Source organism: Scyliorhinus torazame, chromosome 11 (genome assembly GCF_047496885.1).
Source record: "Scyliorhinus torazame isolate Kashiwa2021f chromosome 11, sScyTor2.1, whole genome shotgun sequence".
Classification (NCBI taxonomy): domain Eukaryota; kingdom Metazoa; phylum Chordata; class Chondrichthyes; order Carcharhiniformes; family Scyliorhinidae; genus Scyliorhinus; species Scyliorhinus torazame.
In genome coordinates this window covers 129,337,150-129,358,089 of record NC_092717.1, presented here as the reverse complement: position 1 = coordinate 129,358,089, position 20,940 = coordinate 129,337,150, and the positions used below count along the sequence as shown (strand labels likewise).

The 20,940-nt window shown below is 44.1% G+C and overlaps 1 protein-coding gene across 1 annotated transcript; it reads left to right on the top strand.

Annotated features, from left to right (window-relative positions):
* Positions 1-18,122: 18,122 nt before the first annotated feature.
* Positions 18,123-20,687, top strand: LOC140385523 (transcription factor Sox-17-alpha-A-like). Its single transcript, XM_072467753.1, has 2 exons — positions 18,123-19,035; positions 19,325-20,687. The coding sequence occupies exons 1-2, from the start codon at positions 18,744-18,746 to the stop codon at positions 20,245-20,247; spliced, it is 1,215 nt and encodes a 404-aa protein (XP_072323854.1). The 5' UTR covers positions 18,123-18,743; the 3' UTR covers positions 20,248-20,687.
* The last annotated feature ends 253 nt before the right edge of the window (positions 20,688-20,940 follow it).

Sequence of the window (20,940 nt, the reverse complement as noted above, 5' to 3'; positions counted from 1 at the left end):
ATCAGAGGAATCCCGGATGTAGGTGGGGAGGGAATGGACCAGAGGAGTGAGGATGGAGTCAAGATAAGAGGAAATAGGTTCGGTGGGGCAGGAGCATGCTGACACAATGGGCCTGCCGGGACAGTCCTTTTTGTGGATTTTGGGAAGTAGGTAAAAGCAGGCTGTCCGGGGTCGGGAGACTATGAGGTTGGAAGCCGTAGGGGGAAGGCATCTCATCTTTCATTCTCGCTCCACAGTATAAATATTTCCCACTTTCTCTGTCTGTTAGCTTTGACAAAGAGTCATCGGACTCGAAACATTAGCTCTTTTCTCTCCCTACAGATGCTGCCAGACTTGCTGAGATTTTCCAGCATTTTCTCTTTCGTTTCAGATTCCAGCATCCGCAGTCATTTGCTTTTATCCAATGTCCTGGTGGTTTGTGACAACAGAACTATCCTTCAAACGTGTGCAAGTTTCTCTGGCAGCTGCCATGACCACTTCATACTAAGAAGATCCCAACACCCTCATCTGTTTCAGCTACTAACGCGGATCTCTAGTTCGCTGGTAGAGGACAAGGGCTACCGCTTAAGAACTGGATAATGACCTCCTTTAGGAGCCGCCAAATGGAAACAGAGGCAAATACAACAGCAGCCATGTTGTCACCAGGAGTACTAGGGAGAAGGCCACTGGCATTTTAAAGTTGTGCTTCAGGTGCCTCAACGCTCAGGTGGAGTTCTGCAACAGGAACCAGCAAGAATAGTAGCACTGAGCTGCATGCTACACAAGATTGTACAGTGGAGAGGCCTAGAAATCAATGACAACAAGGCCACAGACAGAGTTCCCACCTCTGAGGAGGTGGAGGATGGGAAAGATGAGGAGAAGGAAGCCCGAGGGCTGGATTCTCTGTTTCAGCAGCTAAGTACTGGTGCCAGTGGAGCATGTGTGGTCTTTTATGACCAAAGAATCGGCGTGAAACCCTCACCGATTCCGGGACCGGTGAGGGGATAGCACCAACGGCAGGAGAATGGCCGAGTCCCGGGTCACGCATGCGCATGGCTGACGACCTGCAGTGGTCACGCCCTCTGCTCACCCACACACTTACCCTTTGGTCACGAGACGATCCACAGTGGTGAATCCCTGCTCTTTAGTGTTTGATTGTTGGCAGCAGCCTCTATGATGCTGATGTTCCTGGAGTACAGGCACACTGTTCAGGCTTCAAAGGTTCTTGAACATGCAATGCACTAATCATCATTTGAGACATGGCACATATGCCCTCGAGGAAGCACTTGGGAGTTGAGGAGCATGAACTGCTGTCACTGCTAACAAGGTTAATTCCTCATTTGAAATAGCCTTCAGCCGTGAAGCTAGCGGCTGCTCACAGTCAAAGGGAGTGAAATTAAATTTCAAGATAGAAACTCTGTCCTGGAAGAGTTTTTTAGGACGGACTGGTTGCAGCTGTGGAGAATAAAATGATATTCTCTCCATTTTTGTGCGTGATCTGGAATTCACCATCAGGAGTGGGTCGAATGAATCGCAAAATGGTTCACACCTGGCGCGAGCCTTGATTTTGTCCTTTCCCCCTTTTCACCCAGGAAGCCCGGATCGATGCTCGGCGCAAAGTGGTGGTTGAAACGCGTCCAATGCTTTTGTGTTGAAATTAAAAAGGTGTTAGCCTTTTTATACCAATTGAATCTTTTTTTTAAATATTGAAATGAAAGAAAAGGTTATCACACATTTTGTCATAAAAACTTTGCCCCATTCAGACAACCATTTTCTTGAGCCTTATGCACGTTATTTCTCGTTGAGAAATAATTCAATTTATAGCAGAAACATCTTCAAGGTAAATGTAATGGAATTTAATGGTCAGCAATTACAGATAATGGGCTGGATTCTCCATAGCCCGACGCCAAAATCATGTACGGTGATCGGGCGGATGGATTTTCGTGCCAAAACTGGGGCCTGCGCCGGTTTGACGCTGGTCCGCCATGCTCCGCCCCTTCCAAACAGGCGTCATCGTGACACGCGCCTTTTCAACACCATTGGCGCATCATTGGCAGGCCAACCTGCGATGCTCCACCCCCGATGGGCCGAGTTCCCAGTGGCTCTGGACATGTGTGGCCCCAAGCATGTGGGAACCCGGCGTGATCGTTGCGGACTGTGCCAAGCGCCGCCATACTCAGCTGGGATCCATGCCGTTGGCCGGGGAGGGGCTTCTGCAAGGGCTGGGGTCATGGTTGGCGGGTTGGGGTCATGCACGGCCGATGCCATGCAACAGGTGCATCTTGTCAGCCGTGCGCAGCTCAGACCCAGCCATTCTCCGCCCGTTTTTTGGCACAGGCCGCAGGGGGTTTCAGTCGGCACCCTGCACCAGTGGCAGAATTGGTGAGGGGTGCACCCCAATTTTTTGGTCGTAAAAGACTACACATGCTCCGCTGGCCGGCACTTAGCCGCTGGAACAGAGAATCCAGCCCTGTGAGCTCGGAGTAAAATAATGGACTTCAACATGATTAAGAAAATACCTCAAATCAGACTAAGCAACATAATCCCTACAATTACTATCTTGAAAACCATTTTAATTGAAAGCTTAACAGAGGATAACACTGTAACATGCTTTTATATCATAATATTAAAAACCAGTGTTATTTCCACCCAGCTTTATGTGATAATGAGACAACATGGTCAGATAACATTTTGGTTTGGATCACAACATCATCCTTTGATGATGATTTAAATTTTATATATGTCCACGGTCATTTGTTGTGATAAGTTTTAAAAATTAAACTTTAGGTGCATCTTATGAATCCACACATTGTATTTTGATAAAGTATGTTTAAAATTTTAATGGAATCCATGAGAATCTATTCATTCCACAGAAATGATAACTCAGTGCGTGAATGTGGCTGGTTCAGGCTGTGTTGCCATATTTGTGCTTTTCCTCGGACTCAAAGACGGAATTATCCTGATTTTGGACAGAGATGTTCACTGTAATTTTGACATGGTGATACTGTCCACAGCCTGCACAGTAACGATTTGGCAATCTTATACTACTTTTGAAAAATTGAATCTTCAAGCCATGTAGGATATTAGCACATTCCCTATTTATAAATATAATTAGAAACCTTTGCCAATGATTGTCATCCAATGATGACAGTTCCCCATTCAAATGGAATATTTACAAGCATACTTAACTGTACAATATGAAAAGCCACATGCTCTAATAAGTACACAAGTAATTGCCAATGTCAACCAGCAGACTTATTTGTCTAAATAACTACACACATTGTTTGTACTTTCTGCTGCTGGTGCCAGATCTCCCTATTAAACAAGGAAAAATCTAAATAAATCTATCATTCATTAAATGAATATAGCGGCGTGGCCTGTTGCGAGTACATGGAATGTACGTTTGAACCCCACACTCTTGAAGTTTCAATTTCAGCCAATGAAAAAGCAAAATAGTGCAGACGCTGGAAATTTGGAATGCAAACAGAAAATGCTGGAAATACTCAACAGGTCCAGCTGACCTGACAAAAGGTCATTGTCCTGAAACATTGCCCTGAAGAAGAGTCGTACGGGCTCGAAACATTAACTCTATTTCTCTCTCCACGGATGCTGCCAGACCTGCTGAGGTTTTCCAGCACGTCTTATTAATTTTTCCAATTAAGGGGCAATTTTCTAGCTTGGCCAATCCACCTAACCTGCACATCTTTGGGTTGTGGGGGTGAGACCCACACAGACACGGGGAGAATGTGCAAACTCCACATGGACAGGGGCCGGGATCGAACCCGGGTCCTTGGCGCCATGAGGCAGCAGTGCTAACCATTATGCCACCACGCTGCCCAATTTCCAGAATTTTCTGTCTTTAGTCCTGAAACATTCATTCTGTTTCTTTCACCAAAGATGCTGCCTGACCGGTTGAGTATTTCCCGCATTTTTCTGTTTTTGTTTCAGGTTTCAGCTATGTTGATTTTAGGAAATATGAAACAGGATCCAGCTGTCTCTCCATGGGTGGGGACAGACGAAACTGGAAAGAGTTCTCCCTTGTAAGATAAAGGCATCAAAGAATATATAAATAAGATGACTAAATGGAGTTCAGGTACAGATCAGCCATAAATAATTGAATGGTATAGCAAGCTCTGGGGTTGAATGGTTTACTTCTGTTCCTATGTTCCTAATTCTTTGCAGTAGTTATGACTGCATCTTTCACAGGAGGAGTATCGTGAGTGAGACTGTTCCCAAAGAAAGAGCCACCCATTAATCATTGCCTAGCAGAGTTCATAAAACTGTGATGAAACATGTGAGCCAGATTTTCTTGTCCCCAACTTGGAGCAAAATTATATTTTGAAATCTTGAGCTGAAGAGTAGAACATCAGAGGAAGAGGAAGCAAGGAATCAACTTAACTTGTCGAAGTTATTGAAGTAAATTAACACTCTCAAAAGATATGAAACAATATATAACAAAAATTAATGTGTTTACTTTGCTAAATTTTAAATCATGAACATAAAGAGCAGAACCTTGCCAGAGGTGAGGGAGTGTTGACTGCCGGCTGGAGCCCCACATCACCTCTTTTTGGGAAAGCCTGCCAGGTCACGTTCCACTCAGGCACTAGACAGGCAAATGTCAGGACTTCACAAAGGTCCCGCCCGTCAAGAGCTACCAGCCTCTGTTAAACAGCAACAAGAGGTCGGTAGCGAGGGCAAGAGTGGTCCTCAGTGACCCATCCCTTCTCAATGGAACTTCCATGCAATCCTTGACAGGTTTGCTTGTCATGTTCCCTGCATGGTAAGTCTCCCACCAACATGTGGTAATTCCAATTGTGGGCAAGATGAGGCCCTCAAGTGAACATTAATTTCCCAATTAAGCACCTCAATTGTTGGTGGCGGAGCAGGAAGGCCACTTATCGGCCCTCCTGCCCCATGGCAAGCCACTCACCAACCTGTGGTAATGACAACAGTGGCAAGATGAGGCCCTCAAGTGAATTTAAGGCCTCAATTCGTGACGGAGTGGAAAGGTCACTTGCGGGTCTTCCTGTCACAGACTTAACCTGGTGTTGTAAGACTTCTTACTGTGCCCACCCCAGTCCAATGCTGGCATTTCCACATCAAGACTTAATTGAGGTGGAGGTTTGAAGGTGGCGGGATCCCAACTCTCAACCAAGTTCACCACGAAGGGGGACACAAGATTCTGCCCAAGGTTTTTATGTTAAATTCAAAATATCTCTCTGCAGTAATGAAACCATACAAATTCCACATCAGTAAAAACAGAAACAACGTATAATAAAATTGTGCTTTGAAAATAAAATCTGTCAAGGCAGGGAGAGTCTATGGAATAGATTCGCTGAGTAGATGTCATCAGAAATTAGAAGCTTCAAATCTGAAGAGGAAGCTAGAGAAAGTTGAGCTATTTAATAATCTAATCTTTAATAATCTTTATTGTCACAAGTAGGATTACATTAACACTGCATCAAAATTACTGTGAAAAGCCCCTAGTTGCCACATTCCGGCCTCTGTTCGGGTACACAGAAGGAGAATTCAGAATGTCCAATTCAAGCACGTCTTTCTGCTCTTGTGGGAGAAAACCGGAGCACCCGGAGGAAACCCATGCAGACGCGAGGAGAACGTGCAGACTCTGCACAGACAGTGACCCAAGCCGGGAATTGAACCTGGGACCCTGGCACTGTGAAGCAACTGTGCTAACCACTGTACTACCGTGCCACCCAACTTTCCAATTTTCATTGAAAAACAAAATTATGAGGCGCCCTGATGGATTTTTAAAATATGTTTATGGGCATCACTGGCTGGGCCAATATTTATTGTCCATCCTTAAGGACATTTCAGAGTCAACCACATTGCTGTGGATCTGGAATCACATGTAGGCCAGACCAGGTAAAGATGACAGATTTCCTTTCCTAAAGGACATGAGTGAACCAGGTGGGTTTTTACCACAATCGACAATTGTTTAATGGCCATCATTAGACTTGTAATTCCAGATTTTAGTGAATTCAAATTTTACCATCTGCCATGGTGGGTGTTTGAACCCGTGTCCCCAGAGAATTACCCTGGGTCTCTGGATTACTGACTTTCCCCTCTCTGAGGCTGAATATGCTGTACTCAACAAAGTGCTCAGCTTCATACCCTTACGCCTCCACCTTAATGAATTTTGGACTCGACACGATGCTGGATTCCTCTTTGTCTCTGTGCTCAGTTCTTTGGGCAGGAGTCCTTCCCCCGTTCAACAGATCCCTTTACCAGTCTCCACTATTTTTCCTCCATTTGGATCCCTCCCCCTGGCTGCTTACCTGCTCTTGATGTTTTCAATGAGAACTGTCGGCGTGACATCGGCCATCTCAATTTCTTTGCTCCTCACATCCACTTGAACCTGTCTCCTTCTGAACTTACTGCACTCCGCTCTCTCAAGTACAACCCTGACTTTGTCATCAAACCCGCCAACAAGGGTGAGGTTGTTGTTGTCTGGTGTACTGTCTGGTGGACTGACCTCTACCTTGCAGAGGCTGAGCCAACTCTCAGACACTTCCTCCTACCTCCGCCTAAACCATGAATACACCACAAGCATCACGTCATTGTTTCCAGGGCTGTCACTGACCTTATCTGCCCTGGCGATCTTGCCTCCACAGCTTCCAACCTCATCTTTTCCCAACCCCGGACAGCCCACTTATACCTCCTCTCAAAATCCCCAAACAGGAATGTCCCGGTAGGCCCATTGTGTCAGCCTGTTCCTACCCAACTGAACTCAATTCTTTCTATCTTGACTACATATTCTCTCTTCTTATCCAGTCCCTTCCCACTTACACCTCTGATGTCCTACATCATATCAACAGCTTTCAGTTCCCCGGCCCTAACATTCTCATTTTACCATGGATGTCTAATCCCTCTAAATCTCCATTCTCCACCAGGATGGTCTGGGGGCTCACTACTTCTTACTCAATCCCGATCCACCAACACTCTCCTCCATCTCACTGAACTTGTCCTCTCACTGAACAATTTCTCCTTTACATTGTCTTATTTCCTCGGAACCAAAGGTGTATCTATGGGTACTCATATCGGTCCCAGTTTTGCATGTCTCTTTGTGGGGTAGGTGGAACATTCCTTCTTCCAGTCCTACTCTGGCCCCATCCCACAATTCTTTTAGCGGTACATTGGCGACTGTTTCAGTACCGCTTCATGTTCCCGTCTGGACCTGGAAAAGTTTATCAATTTCACTTCCAATTTCTATCACCTTCTAACACCTTCACATAGTCCATCTCCAACACTTCCCTTCCCTTCCTTAACCTCTCTATCTCCATCTGGGGGATAGACTTTCCAATAGTATCCATTACAAACCCACTGAATCCGACAGCTACCTCAACCACTGCTGTTCACATCCCACACCCTGTAAGGACTCCATCCCATTCTCCAAGTTCTTTCACCTCTTCCACATCTCTTCCAATGATGCTATTTTCCAAAACGGTGATGCTGACAGGACTTCCTTCTTCCTTAATCATGACTTTCTATTGTGGTTGACAGGACTCGCAACCATGTCCGACTCATCTCCCACACCTCTGCTCTCACCCCTTCCCCTCCCTCCCAGAACCAAGATAGCATCCCCCTTCTCCTCACTTTTCACCCCACCAGCCTCTGCATACTGTTGCTAACTTTTGGTTTGTTCTTAATTTGGCTCTATTTAATCACGTTTGCCCAAGAGTCGCCAGGTATCTTTCGAAACCGCCACAAGGTTCAGAACCGAATACTGATCAATGACTCGATACACCAGTTAGTAAGTTCAAAAGCAATGCTCATTTATTTACACGCAGTCAAATCTACTCATGCATAAACTCTACAAACTAAACTACCACTATTACTAAGGCCTATACTTAGCTTTGGGCTCCCACTCAGTCAGAGGAACAATGGCCATTGCTCTGTTCTGAGGCTGCTGGGTTGAGCTGTTTACAGGGTAGCAATTCATAGATCATAGAATTTACAGTGCAGAAGGAGGCCATTCAGCCCATCACGTCTGCATTGGCTCTTGGAAAGAGCACCCTACCCAAGGTCAACACCTCCACCTTATCCCCATAACCCAGTAACCCCACCCAATGCTAAGGACAATTTTTGGACACTAACGGCAATTTATCATGGCCAATCCACCTAACCTGCACATCTTTGGACTGCTAAAGCTGCTAGGCCGGTCTCTCTCTTCGCTGAGAGCCAAAGCCAAAGGAGGGTGTTCTCCCTTGCTTGGGGGATACCTTTTATACCCAAAAGGGCTTTGCGCTCTTTTGGGCGGGCTTTGAGCTTGGCCTCAACTAATTGGGTCTTTCCCAATCATCGATATCGATTTTCCTCCAATAGAGGGGTGGTTCCCTGATCGCTGGGCGTGTCCTGGTGACTGTCAGTCTGCTTTGTCTTAGCTTCTTCTGCCGCCGGGGAGTCTATCCTAACATTGCGTATCTAAATGTTTCCCTTTTGTCCCCGGAGATGGCTCATTAGTATGTAAATTGTTTGGTGGTTTCTGCCCTGTCTGAGCGTTCAAGGTTCTAATCAACAGACAGGGCTTGCACCTGCTTTGTTTCTTAGCATTGTCCAATTTTCCCTGCATTCTTTGCAAGTGTCCATTTTGTAATCGGGATGTGGCCATCCCAGATGGCTACAATACAAAGGATCATCCTTCGCCAGTTCCGCCAACACCAGCATGATATCACCAGCAAACACATCTTCCCCTTGATCTGTTGTTCCCTCACCGCTGTCTCCCCTTGCCCCACCCCACCCCACCAGAACCATCTGTTTCCTCTTCCAAGTTGTCCTTTGGTACACTGCTTTACCTCTGTTCTGCCATTAACATATTCTGATCTCCCAACGGACAACTATCAGCTACCTTCTTATCATTATCACCATCAATTCTCTTTGTCTTTTTGTCCGTGGCATCTTTGTCAATCTTCACCGGTCAATGGCCCACTGCTCCACGAGATGCACCCCCCCCCCCCCCCACCACACACACACACGCACACGATAGTATAAATTTCATCCTAGTTTCAGGTTTCTCTAACTTTGATGAGGTGTCATCCAGGTGCAAAACGTTAGCTCTGTTCTCTCTCCATAGATGCTGTCAGACCTGCTGAGGTTATACAGCATTTTCTGTTTTTGTTTCAGATTTCAGCATCTGCAGTCTTTTATCTCTGGATTACTAGTCCGGTGACATTACTATTGTGCCACTGCCTTCCCATAAGATGTATTTTGATTTATGTGAGATTCTGATAATGTAAATCAGTAAAACTTATTTCCACTCGTTTAACGAGTCAGTCACTAGAGTACTGACATTTGCGGAAAACAAAGAAATAAAATGGAAAAGTTATTTTCTTTAGGCAGAGGGTTGTTAGGATATAGAATGCCTGACCAGAAGCTGTATTTGTAGTAAAATCCAGAATTGTTTAAAAAAAAAGTATTGAAAAGAGAACAGTTCACAAGGGCAGACAAAGGAGAGATAGGTCCTTTCAAAATGTATGCATAAACTGGATGGATCAAAATGGCTTCCTTTGGTGCTGTAAAATTAATTATTCCATTATTCTATGGAGGTACCTTGGGCATTTTTTTAGAACATGTCTGAATTATTGAAATATTTATAAAATGCAGATGCCACTGCTTACACTGGCCAAACATTCAAAATTCATTCATCAAAGAAAAGCTCAAGGAGCTTACTTCTGACCAGCAGGTTTGAGGTTCAACCCTGCAGGATAATTGAGATATAACAGAGCTGCAATCTAAACTATCTCAGGCCGGTAGCTGTAATCTTACAATGCATTCACGTATCATCCTTAGTTTGGAGTTAAGCAACTCCCATTTTGTCACAAGGTTGAAAATGATACATAAGTATGGTTGATATTAGATCCAAGCAATCCAAAGACCCAAAAGTTAAACTCTATGGTTTAAGATAAGAGCTGTAAGTCACAATATAAACACTGACTTCAGCAGTTCTGGTGCAAAGAGTGAAGTTAATAGGGCTCTAGAGGACAAAATTCAGATTGTAACTAAAACTATTCCTGAACATAAATTCCAATTATCTTTAATAACACCAAAACTAATTAATCTCTTTTGTTTGCATGCATCATGCTGTCACCATGCAAAAGAATTACAGCAAAATCAGAACAGAGTTTGCAAATAAGTGTACCCAACATCCTCTGAGCCCAAAGTAAACTTGAGAGTAATTCACTCTGAGTTCAATTGCTGCCATGTGAATGTGCTGAAATTGTACCCATAAATACAACATTAGCTAATGTTGATTAGACAACCTGAAATACATAGATGAGTACACTTTGAAAACTTTCATTTTTGCACTCATAAAATAAATACAAATAGTCCCTAAATTCCTGATCTTGGATCCTAGCAGATCCATTAACAAACAAGACCACACCTGAGGAAGGAGCAGTGCTCCAAAAGCTAGTGATTTGAAACAAACCTGTTGGACTTTAACCTGGTGTTGTAAGACTTCTTACTGTGCTCACCCCAGTCCAACGCTGGCATCTCCACATCATCTGATATATCTGTTAGTGCTTGTAAATAGTTAAGTGGCAGAGTGTTATTATACTGGACCAGCCACCCAGATGTTATAAATTTAAATCCCAGCATATTAAGGGGAAAGAAAAATTACTCATCAAAGCTACCAGATTGTTACAGAAACCCAATTGCTTCATAAATTTTCTTTGGGTGATGGGAGCCTGGGATCCCTCCTTGGGCCAGCTTCCTTGGTTCAGTGTTATCATCTCTCCTTCTGTGGTTGTGGGTACAAGCCCCACTTCAGATACTTCACTGCTGGAGGTGTGATCTTTCAGATAAGACAGAGGTCTCCTCTGCCATCTCAAGTGGATCGACAAGATCCCCCACGGCACTCTGCGAGAGAATTGTCCTGACCAGATTTATCTCTCAGTCAACATCACTAAAACTGATCGTGTGGTTATTATCCCCTCATTGGGTATAAATTGGCTTCCATGTTTTCTACATGAGTATACTTCACAAAGTACTTCACTTATAGTAAAGTGGTTTGGGTGCGCTGATGAATGTCATTCTAGAAATTCAAGTTTGATTTTACTTCCTTTGCATGTGAAAGCAGTCACTTGCTAGCTGGAGCGACCATTCGATGACAAGTCAAGATGCTCGACCCTATGGATGAGAAAAAATGGAGCCTTGCTGGGGCTTCTCAGACCCGCAAAACAAATAAAAACACACACATAGAACGCCCGAAAATGAGGCTTGAATAGACCCAAACAAAAACCATGTGCCAATTACCTGACTTCAAAAACCACCGCAAAGCAAATAGTGAGAGCGACGAGCAATATCGAGCCATGTTCAAAACGGTGCACTGCACGCGAGCACACTCTTAGCCCCTCGTGGATGTTTAAAAAGCGACATTCCGGTTATACCATGACCTGGATATGAAGGATGTTCACCAACCCAAAGTCTGCACAGTCAGTTTAGCACAGGTAACGGTTTATGAATCAATAAAGACGGCGGATTGGGTTGCGAATACAGGCCCATACATTCCCGTCTACGTACAATGCACGTTGTTCAATACAAGTAAATTTTCCTGTATTAAAAATTACTTTGCAGGCAATTTCTTAACTATGCTCCTTTCATCAGATTATGAGCTTAAAAGTGTAGAAAATCAGATGGAAACCAAAGAGAGAAAAATAGAGACTCCTCGTCCTGAGAATTTCAATTTGCTGCACATTTGCCAAGCATGCATTTTATTCCTGTTTTTTAATTTAAAGGTTTTATCCTGGGACCGTTCCTAATGGCTCCACGAGTTGCTTTGAAGCTTTCCTTTACCTAATTGAAAGAGAAAAAACGTGAAAAAACCTATTCTTGGCTGCCCTTCAAAGGAAATACATGCTTGCTTCAGCTCACTTTTATTTCGGGATGTGTTTTCCCTGGAAGTCAATCCAAATGGCTGATTATTAATTGTAACTGCCCTATTACACTGAATTACAATACCTTTGAAGTCGGCATTTGTATTTCTTAGAGGACTTGTTGGGAAGTTTTTTTGCCTTGAGTAGAGTCCGGGCATTTAACAATCAAAAGGGTAGCAGCTACAATTTAATTCAGCTGACCCACGTTTCCTGAGAAAAAAGGATCCCTGTCACTGTCCAGGGCCATTAGGTGAGAGAATCCGTAGAATTACTGGGAAGTCCCTGAAGTTCTTTTGGATGAAACACTCTCGGAGCTGGTGTGCCAACGCGGGTAAAGTAACCTTTTCCAATGGATGTTTCATTTCCACATATTAGCCCGCAGAAGATTTGTCCAAAGTACCGTGTGTGGCTGACTGACTCTGTTGAAAGGAACAAGGACTGGTTCGTTTTACTAAAGGAAGAGCGGGATTGATTTGCCTCTCTGTGCAGGTATAAAGATGGTATTTCAAACCGATGTTAATGCAACACGATCACCCCAGGATCTGGAAGAGTCTGCCTCACTTCGCCACGGTTATGATGTGCGCTTGGTGTATAAGGAGCCTGACCGTAGCGATTTTCACGTGAATGTTAGTCTATTAAACTAAAATCATTAATCAACGTTCGGATTGTTTCTATCAAACGTATGGCCTTGCTAGCCACCCCCATGTCCCATAAACAGATATCCCAGCCGGTAAGGTCGGCTACAATTGCCACCTAAAGGCTGGAGGAAAGCTGACTGCTTCTCTCCATGTTGCTGTATGTTAGATGAGCTCTGTTGTATCAAGCATTGTTTGCGATTAGGTAGGAACATCCCACGCGAGTGTAAATGAGAACATTCACGTGTCAAATCAATCACCAAACGGCATGACATTTCAGCAACAAACAGTTTACTTATCAAATTAATTAGCGTTCATTAACCAAACGTTTGAATGAGTCACCGATACATGTCACGTAAGAAATACCTGGATGAATACATGGGTTTGTCATTGTTTTGCAGGTTACTGAACCGAGTAAAAATCCATGTATCTGAATTGGTCAGTGGATCTGTACATCACCTGATATCTAAAATTGCACACGCACAACTAAACCAAAGTGCAACGCTAACTATCATCGTAAAAGTATCGAAACATGTGAGCACTTGCAATAAATAGATAAATAAATAACTTGGTGATGGGGGGTGAGAGAGATTTCAGTAAACATTTACCCAATCGGTGACTCAGAATGCTGATAGGTAAGCCGATTCCATTTAGAACACTCGAACTGAGAACATCAATCTGGTGATTGCATTAAAATAAACCATTCCCCAAAATGTAACGCTGCGCCTACCTAGTGGAAACCAGCAAGCAGGCTGTCACCAAAGCACTTGGCTTTCCTATCCCAGTCCTGTGCCACCTCATCGCCCAATCTATGTGGCATGAATGTGTGCTGGAATTGAGGCACATTACTAATGTGAGCTCTTGTTTGAGCGTTGCTCTATTATTTGGGAAAGGGCAAGCCGGGACTATTGTCACAGTTTAACACACAAATGTTCCGAGGCCAAATCAATTCTTCCCTTGCAGACAATTGTTTAAACGGATTTAGGGAGGGGTCCTATTCCAGAAATGGCATTGATTCGTCAAAGGGTTCTGCTACTGTTTTAGTGTGAAATGTTTCATTTCAAAACTCGCTCCCACCACACAGACAGTCATATCCCCGTCCTTCAATTGGGATTGAAGGTTGTACAAGTTCTACACTTTAATGTGTTTTTTCTTAAGTTGGGGAGGGCGTGGGGGGGGGGGGGGGGGGGGTAAGATAGAGACGCACATGTCTCTGACATAACCAGCAGTTTATCTCCGACACAAACATTGATTTCCATCTGAAACACAGCCAGCTCTCTCGGATAGTGAAAACTAGCGTCGATCTAATTATTTTTCTTATTCAATCCACATTACCTTTTAGATCTTATAAAGGCCCTCTGGGGAGGAGCAACATAATATATACCTAGAACACAGAGCATTGCGACTGCAGATTGTCCGTTTATAAGGTCGCACCACTGTAATTTGCGACTGCAGATTTTACCCGGAGACTGAAGATTAATTTGTAGGAAGTGCCATTGTAGACGAGTCTTTGAAAGAAAATTCACCGGAAATTCATTGGAAAGGTGTAATTTCAAATTAGATTTTAATGGTTTAATTATGGGAACGCTTAAAAGCATATTAATTCCCTCTGCGGAAACGGCGATTGAAGGAGAAATGTAACGAGAAATGAGGGAGGAATAGTGAAGCAGAAAGTGAAAACAGTGAGAAATAATATCGGGCAAAAGAAAATTGCTTTCTGTAGACACATTAACGAAAGGAACAAGAAAACGCAGAAATAAGACATGTAAAAACAGAGATGAGGGTTTCTAACCTGATTTGAATGTATTACGTTTGGCGGGGTTTGTCTGATATGGAAGGTGTAAGATAAGGTTATCAGGTAAAACTCGTTTCTTATCTTCTTCAATTGTCTAAAGTGGCCAGTCTGAACTCCTTTGGCGACCAGCACGATTTACATAATTAAATACAATAAGAGCAATGTTTTACTGGACACCAGGTAGAACTCACGGTTATTCAGAATACATTACTAATGCCAACTAGAAAACTCCTAAATCCGTTTGATCGAAAGACTTTGATCTTGAAGAAACCGGGAAAAATCCCCTGCGTCTAGTGTTTTCACTAATCCTCTTAATTTAATACAAGGTTGGAATGAAACCGTTCACTTTATTATATGGAACGAATCCGAAATTAAAAATAAGCAATAGAAACATACTCCAGACGCTGGAAATCTGCAAAGCAAATGAGAAATGATATGTTTGCCTTATCCGCTGAATGTTTCCAGCTTTCCCCGGCTCCTTAAATAAATTAACCCGGTATCGTTCACAGTGTTGCCCAACTACCATTAATATTAATAGCGATCGAATGTTGTAACTAATTATTTGCAAGTAACCACACAATCAGTTCCCATATTGCAGGACTGCCCACTTGAATTTCCTCCTGGGATGACCAAAACCGCCTCAAACTGAACCTGGAGAAGATGGAAGCCAACGGTTTTTGACAATCCACCCAAAGCTCCGGCCCTTTGCACCCGTTCGCCCCCAACAGAGCCGAGTTTAAACCCCACAACCTCTCCGCCCCCAAGACTATTCACTCCCACTTGCACACTGGCCATCTCCATTCTTATCTCACTACTGGTGAAATCATGGGGGTCTCTCCTAGGTTCAAAACTTGAACTAAGACTCGCCCTGCGCATCGCTGTCACCCTCGCGAACCCAACCCATGGTACGGCATTCTTCCATCCTATCATCACAATACTCCCATTATTAACTCCCTTCTGCACCCATTGACACCCACCCCCAAACTATGCGCTGATTTTCTCTATCCTTCCTCACAGTATCGGCAACAATGTCAGCCTCGCCTTTGGGATACACTCCAGATCCTTCCTCATCCTAATTTTTTTGTCTATGTTTAAAAACCTCAAAATTCAAATTTTCAACTTTCCTCCGAGCTCCCCAACCTATCCGGGTTCCCTTTCCTTTATTCCTTAATATGTATTCCTTCCCATTTCCCATCACTTCCCTCCTTTCCTCCCCTCCCCTCCCCTTTTCACCACCCCCTCTCCTTTCCACCCCTCCCCTTTTACCATCCCCATCCTTCTTCCCATGTCCCCTCCCTTCTTCCCATCCCTTCCCTTCTTCCCGATTTCTCCATCCTCTTCCTCATTTCTCCATCCCTATGTTTCCTTCCTGCTTCCCCCTTTCTCCATCTCTCCTTCCCGCTTCCCTATTTTTCCATCACCTCCCTCTTCTTCACCCCCCCCCCCCCACCCACCCCCCACGGCGGGGGATGTTAACGATGTTATTCATGAGGGAGTTTTCGTTATTACTGTCGAAGTTCTTCCACTGACACTTCCACATCAATTTGCCATGGAACAATTCGATATTATAAAAGATAAATAACTTGATCGAAAATTGAACAGTACACTGACAGCACTTTACAAATTAAAAAGGACAGAACTGAAAACATTGTTCTTGAATATTTTCTTCACCTAAGCTAAATGAGCAAATATGTTAATTTCAACGGCGCTTTCAACAGGGTCCGTTCAAAGGGCCATTCACGCCGCGGATACATCTTATTACATCTGATCTCAATAAAACCGGGTTTATTCTTGGCATCGAGCAGGTGGCCAGCAGTCCATTTTCAGGCTGAACAAGATCGCAAAATGAAACCAGTCTATCAAAAATAAACAACAACATGAAACAATTCGTGTCCATGCAACACAGAACAAAGTTTGAAGTAACAACGACTCAAACATTTGTAATCTAATATTATTTAGACGTGATTGCTCATCAAACGGTGTAAACTAAGAGGTCAAATTTAATGCATAACTTCGGCCCAAAGCTAAAGCTACATGGCCGGAAATCATATCAGCTTTTCAGCGCTGAAAAATATTGGCATTCTCACAGGAGGCTTTTTACTTTAGCTTTGTATGATTTCCCCTCCGGGGACGCAGGGGGGCTGCGTCTGCACACTCGCAATAGTGTAATATTGAATAAGATTGGTGATATATCCATTGCGCGTTCAATTAGCAGTAACCTTAGTACTCCTGGAATTCAGAAGTAGTGTCTAAAACTTTGGTTTCAATTTACCAAAGTTGGCCATCCGTTTTGTGTGATTTTCATACTTTTGAGGACCAGATATATTTTGATTTCGGCGGCCTCTCTTCCAGCGCTGTTTGGGATATTTAACTAAAATGTGCACCTCTGTTTCGTAGCAGGCTGGGGAAACACTTTAAATTTAAAAAAAAACAAAATCGACATTGGGCGTTGAAGCAAGTGACACAGGCTGTGTTATAAAACAAAGCACTGCCAATACTGATCGAAGGTATTAACAGAATATGCTTTTCTTACCATTCTTGTGGAAGTAATATACTGACTAAAAATGTCAATTGCTAGTGTTTTTTTTAATTCCAGCCTTTCAGCGGACCTCGAGTATGTTTCCAGGTCTGTTTCGAAATGAAATGAGAAAGCCCGTTGGGAGTGCGCCCATCAGACAAGAGCTAGTGTTGCCGATTCCAAATTTGTAACAGGCCTGGGTTCATCACTCAGGTGAACTAATTCGGAATGGTGGTTTTGTTTGAATCACATTTTACTTTTCTCTCTAAGGCAGCAGAGTAGATTGTTGAGTGTAAGCTAGCTTTTTAAATCAATGTACAATTCCATTTTCGGTCCAAGTGCTTACCAGCGGGAAAAAGTAGCACTCCACAACTCACACTTTACTGATCAACTTTAAACAGGACATCTGATTAATCAGCTTACATGTAATAAAGAGTAGAAGCTTTTGATCTCATCAGACATCTACTTTGCTGAACACTTTTAACTCTCCGAATCAACATCGCTGTTTTGATTCGATCTGAACGAAAATAAGATGTAGTTAATATCTAAATCGAATCATAACAATTTAAGATGTTAACTTTAAATAGGGTTAACTTGGGTAGAAAGGTTTGCATTGTACGTCATCCCACAACTGTTACAAGTGGAGCAACACGGAGAAATGTAATAAAAACAGTAAGTGCTTGGGGGGAGGGGGGGGGGGGGGTGGTAAACCCCCGGAGGTCTGGCAGCATCTGTGGAGAAGTCAACAGCGTTAATGTTCCGAGTTCAAATATGACTGATTCAGAACTCCGAGAAACGGAACGGGGAAATGCAGATTGAAAACTCAGTCAATAAAGCAGATTGTCCTAGAAAGGACCGCACTCGTTCTGGTTTTGTACCGGACCAAGAAAATTGTCCTGTGCTCCGGGTTAGCCTTAATATTCTGCAAGTATTGGGAGGGCAATGGATTATTTACTTTCTGACCAAAAGGTGGCCAATGAATCCCTGGAGCATTTACATTGAAATTCTGCTTTAGGTCAGTAGTAGGTCTTCTAAAGGTGATTCAATTGTATGAATGGATCTGATTTCAACAAGGACTTTGGGTCTTTATGACACAGAGGCGCAATCGTTCTATCCTGTAAATATTAAATGGTCGCAATGAATTTTAAACACAGAATGAACGGCAGAGGTGTGTGTGTGTGTGGGGGGGGGGGGGGGGGCACAGGTGACAGACCCGAAATTTAAAATAAACACTTTAATTGAAGAAAATGGCATGCTTTTCAGAGTACAGAGAAAGGTTCACCCCTGATGTGTGCTGTATACACGCTGCAGGTTAGATAGCTTGGAAATAAGGGCATGGTAGTTAGTGCAGGCCCGGGATACAAATTTTGCCGAACTTCTGAACCATTTCTTTGCCCGGTTTATTGGCGATTTGTTTGTGAAGATCATTTAAATTACAGTTGTTTATTTCAGCAGACTGGGTCGGAATAAACGCCTGTGGGTTATTTTTCTTGACTGTTATTGGGATTCAGATTCTCGTTAGACAGCTCCGAATATACGTTGTTGGTCAAAGTTGCTTATTAACAGCAGAAAGAACATTCGGGACTCTCCATGAGAAATCATCGTTCAGCTCTTGGAGGTGGATGGTTCAGGGCGAGTGGGTGGCGCTTTCAGACTCCGCCTCCTCCAACCTTTCCCGGAAAAGCCACGCCCCCTGGCCTCTGATTGGTCGCCTTTGTGCTTATCAAGCCCAGTTGCCAAAAACTTTGCAATATCCAAAGTGGAGGATTGGAGATAGCGAGTGAAGTGCGTCTGTGCTGCCCACCCAGCCTGAGCAAATTTAAACCGTGCCCTCCCTGCCCATCTCCCCATCCGATCCGGCTGGAGAAAAGCAAGCCCGGGTGTTTTTTTTTACTTCCTATCCTGACACCAGTGCCACTCCAGGAATGAGCAGCCCTGATGCTGGTTACGCCAGTGACGACCAGATTCAGGGTAGGTGCCACATGGCGGGAATGCTGCCGGTGATGGGGTCCTGCCAGTGGGCTGAATCCATGAGTTCCATCGGGGATGCCAAGGTTGGCAGCGCTGCCGATCAGGCGAACAGTGCCAACCGATCCAAATCTGAGAACCGCATCCGCCGGCCCATGAACGCCTTCATGGTCTGGGCAAAGGACGAACGCAAGAGGCTCGCTCAGCAAAACCCGGACCTGCACAACGCCGAGCTGAGCAAGATGCTGGGTAAGAACAGGGACTGGGGAAAAAAATATAGGTCCTTTCTTTTAAAATAAAGGCTAGACACTGATTTGATTTTCCCCTCAGGATATTTCAAGCGGTGGATACAGTGAATGAAATGTGCATGAATAAACCCAGCGTTAATAATGCACTCTTGCTGCACACTGACAGTGATCAGTGAAAGGCGGATTTCAAGATGGCTCGATTGGTTCAAAGTAGATAAATGTGGTGGGGAATGTTAAATGAAGTTTCGGTAATGACATGTTCACCGTGTATTTCCCTTGTGTATCTGCAGGTAAATCATGGCGAGGACTTTCCTTAGCGGAAAAACGTCCCTTTGTAGAAGAGGCGGAAAGACTGCGGGTGCAGCACATGAAGGAACATCCCAACTACAAGTACCGGCCGCGGCGGAGAAAGCAGATCAAGAGAATTAAGCGGGTGGACACGGGTCTCCTGATGCACAGCATCTCCGAGCAACAACTGGGCAACGAGGGGCGGGTATGTAACCAGAATATTAACCTCACCTACCACGACAGCGGTTACTGCCTGCAAACCGCGATCCCTCCGCTCAGCCATTATAGGGAAGCGCAAACCATGGCAACCAGTGTGGACACTTTCGGCTTGCCAACACCGGAGACCTCTCCTTTGGACGTGCTAGAAGCAAATTCCATGTTTTTCCCTCCGCATTTGCAGGAAGATTGCCAAATGATGCCTTACGGGAGCAGCCCCGGTTACCACCACCACCACCACCACCAGCAACATCCCGATTACTCCGCCCAGGACAGCCAGATAGCCATGTTCCGCAGGCACCGGGCTGAGCTGGGCCTTCCCCACAGTGAGCAGATGGGACACGACAGTGGTTTCCACGGGGTGCTCAGCTCTTGCCATAACGTGGTGGCAATGTACTACAGCCAGATGTGTTCTTCAAACAGCCAGCGGTCGCAGCATGTGCATGCTGGACAACTCTCTCCACCGCCCGAGGCGCACCATGTGGACAACCTAGAGCACCTCAGCCAGGCTGACCTTCTGGCGGATGTGGATCGCAATGAGTTCGAGCAATACCTCACATCGGTCTCTCGATCTGATCTGGCCGGACTTGCCTACAGTGCACCAGAAGCAAATCCAAATGGACTGACTTCTGCAGAGAGTAATCTGATCTCGTCTGTCCTTTCGGACGCTAGCAGTGCCATGTATTATTCCAACTTCCCTTCGGCATAGGGGACTACCTTTTTAAAAAAAAGACGAGGCAAAAAAATCGACAGTATTAAAAACCAAAAATGATTTTCTTCAAATTGTAGTTGTCCTCAGGGTGTTTTGAAAATGTTGCCTGATATTTAAAGGTTGTATATTTAAAATATCTTTGCTTCCATTTTGTGCTTCAGATCAATTCTAGGGGCGGGAGGGGGGTTTATTTTTGTGTCTTTCAGAATGCAATGATGTTAAAACGTTGTACTTTTTTATCTCTTGGACTTTTATTTTTTAATAATGGGGAGATTTGTAGAACCAGTGTCTTCCACAAGCAGCGTACCCGCAGTTTGTACTGGATGAGAATTGCTTCAGCAATCATGATGTAAATATTTAATTTCTTATTGAAATGACATGTTTTTGTACTTTTTTGCACTTTTTATTACTAGCGAATAAAGTCTTGAAACTTTTAAGATCAAAGTCTGCATTTGTAATCTGACCACATCCTAAGGTAGGATACTGGTCATATAAATCCCAGTGGATGTCAAATAACTTGTGCCAATCCGCGTTTCCCACCATTTAAGCGCACAATTATACAGGACACAACAGCAGGAAAAGGCACGATTTCTAGTAAAATACCGCGCAGCTGCTTTCAACCTCAATTTCCGATTTAAAATGTGTATTGTACGCGTTATTGTAACTGTTTCATTGCCCTAGAGGACGTGC

Bases quoted from the DNA above. Each gene is read 5' to 3' on its own strand.
- LOC140385523 (XM_072467753.1), top strand. From the start codon at position 18,744: ATGAGCAGCCCTGATGCTGGTTACGCCAGTGACGACCAGATTCAGGGT. The intron at 19,036-19,324 runs GTAAGAACAGGG...GTGTATCTGCAG, and splicing joins CGAGCTGAGCAAGATGCTGG to GTAAATCATGGCGAGGACTT.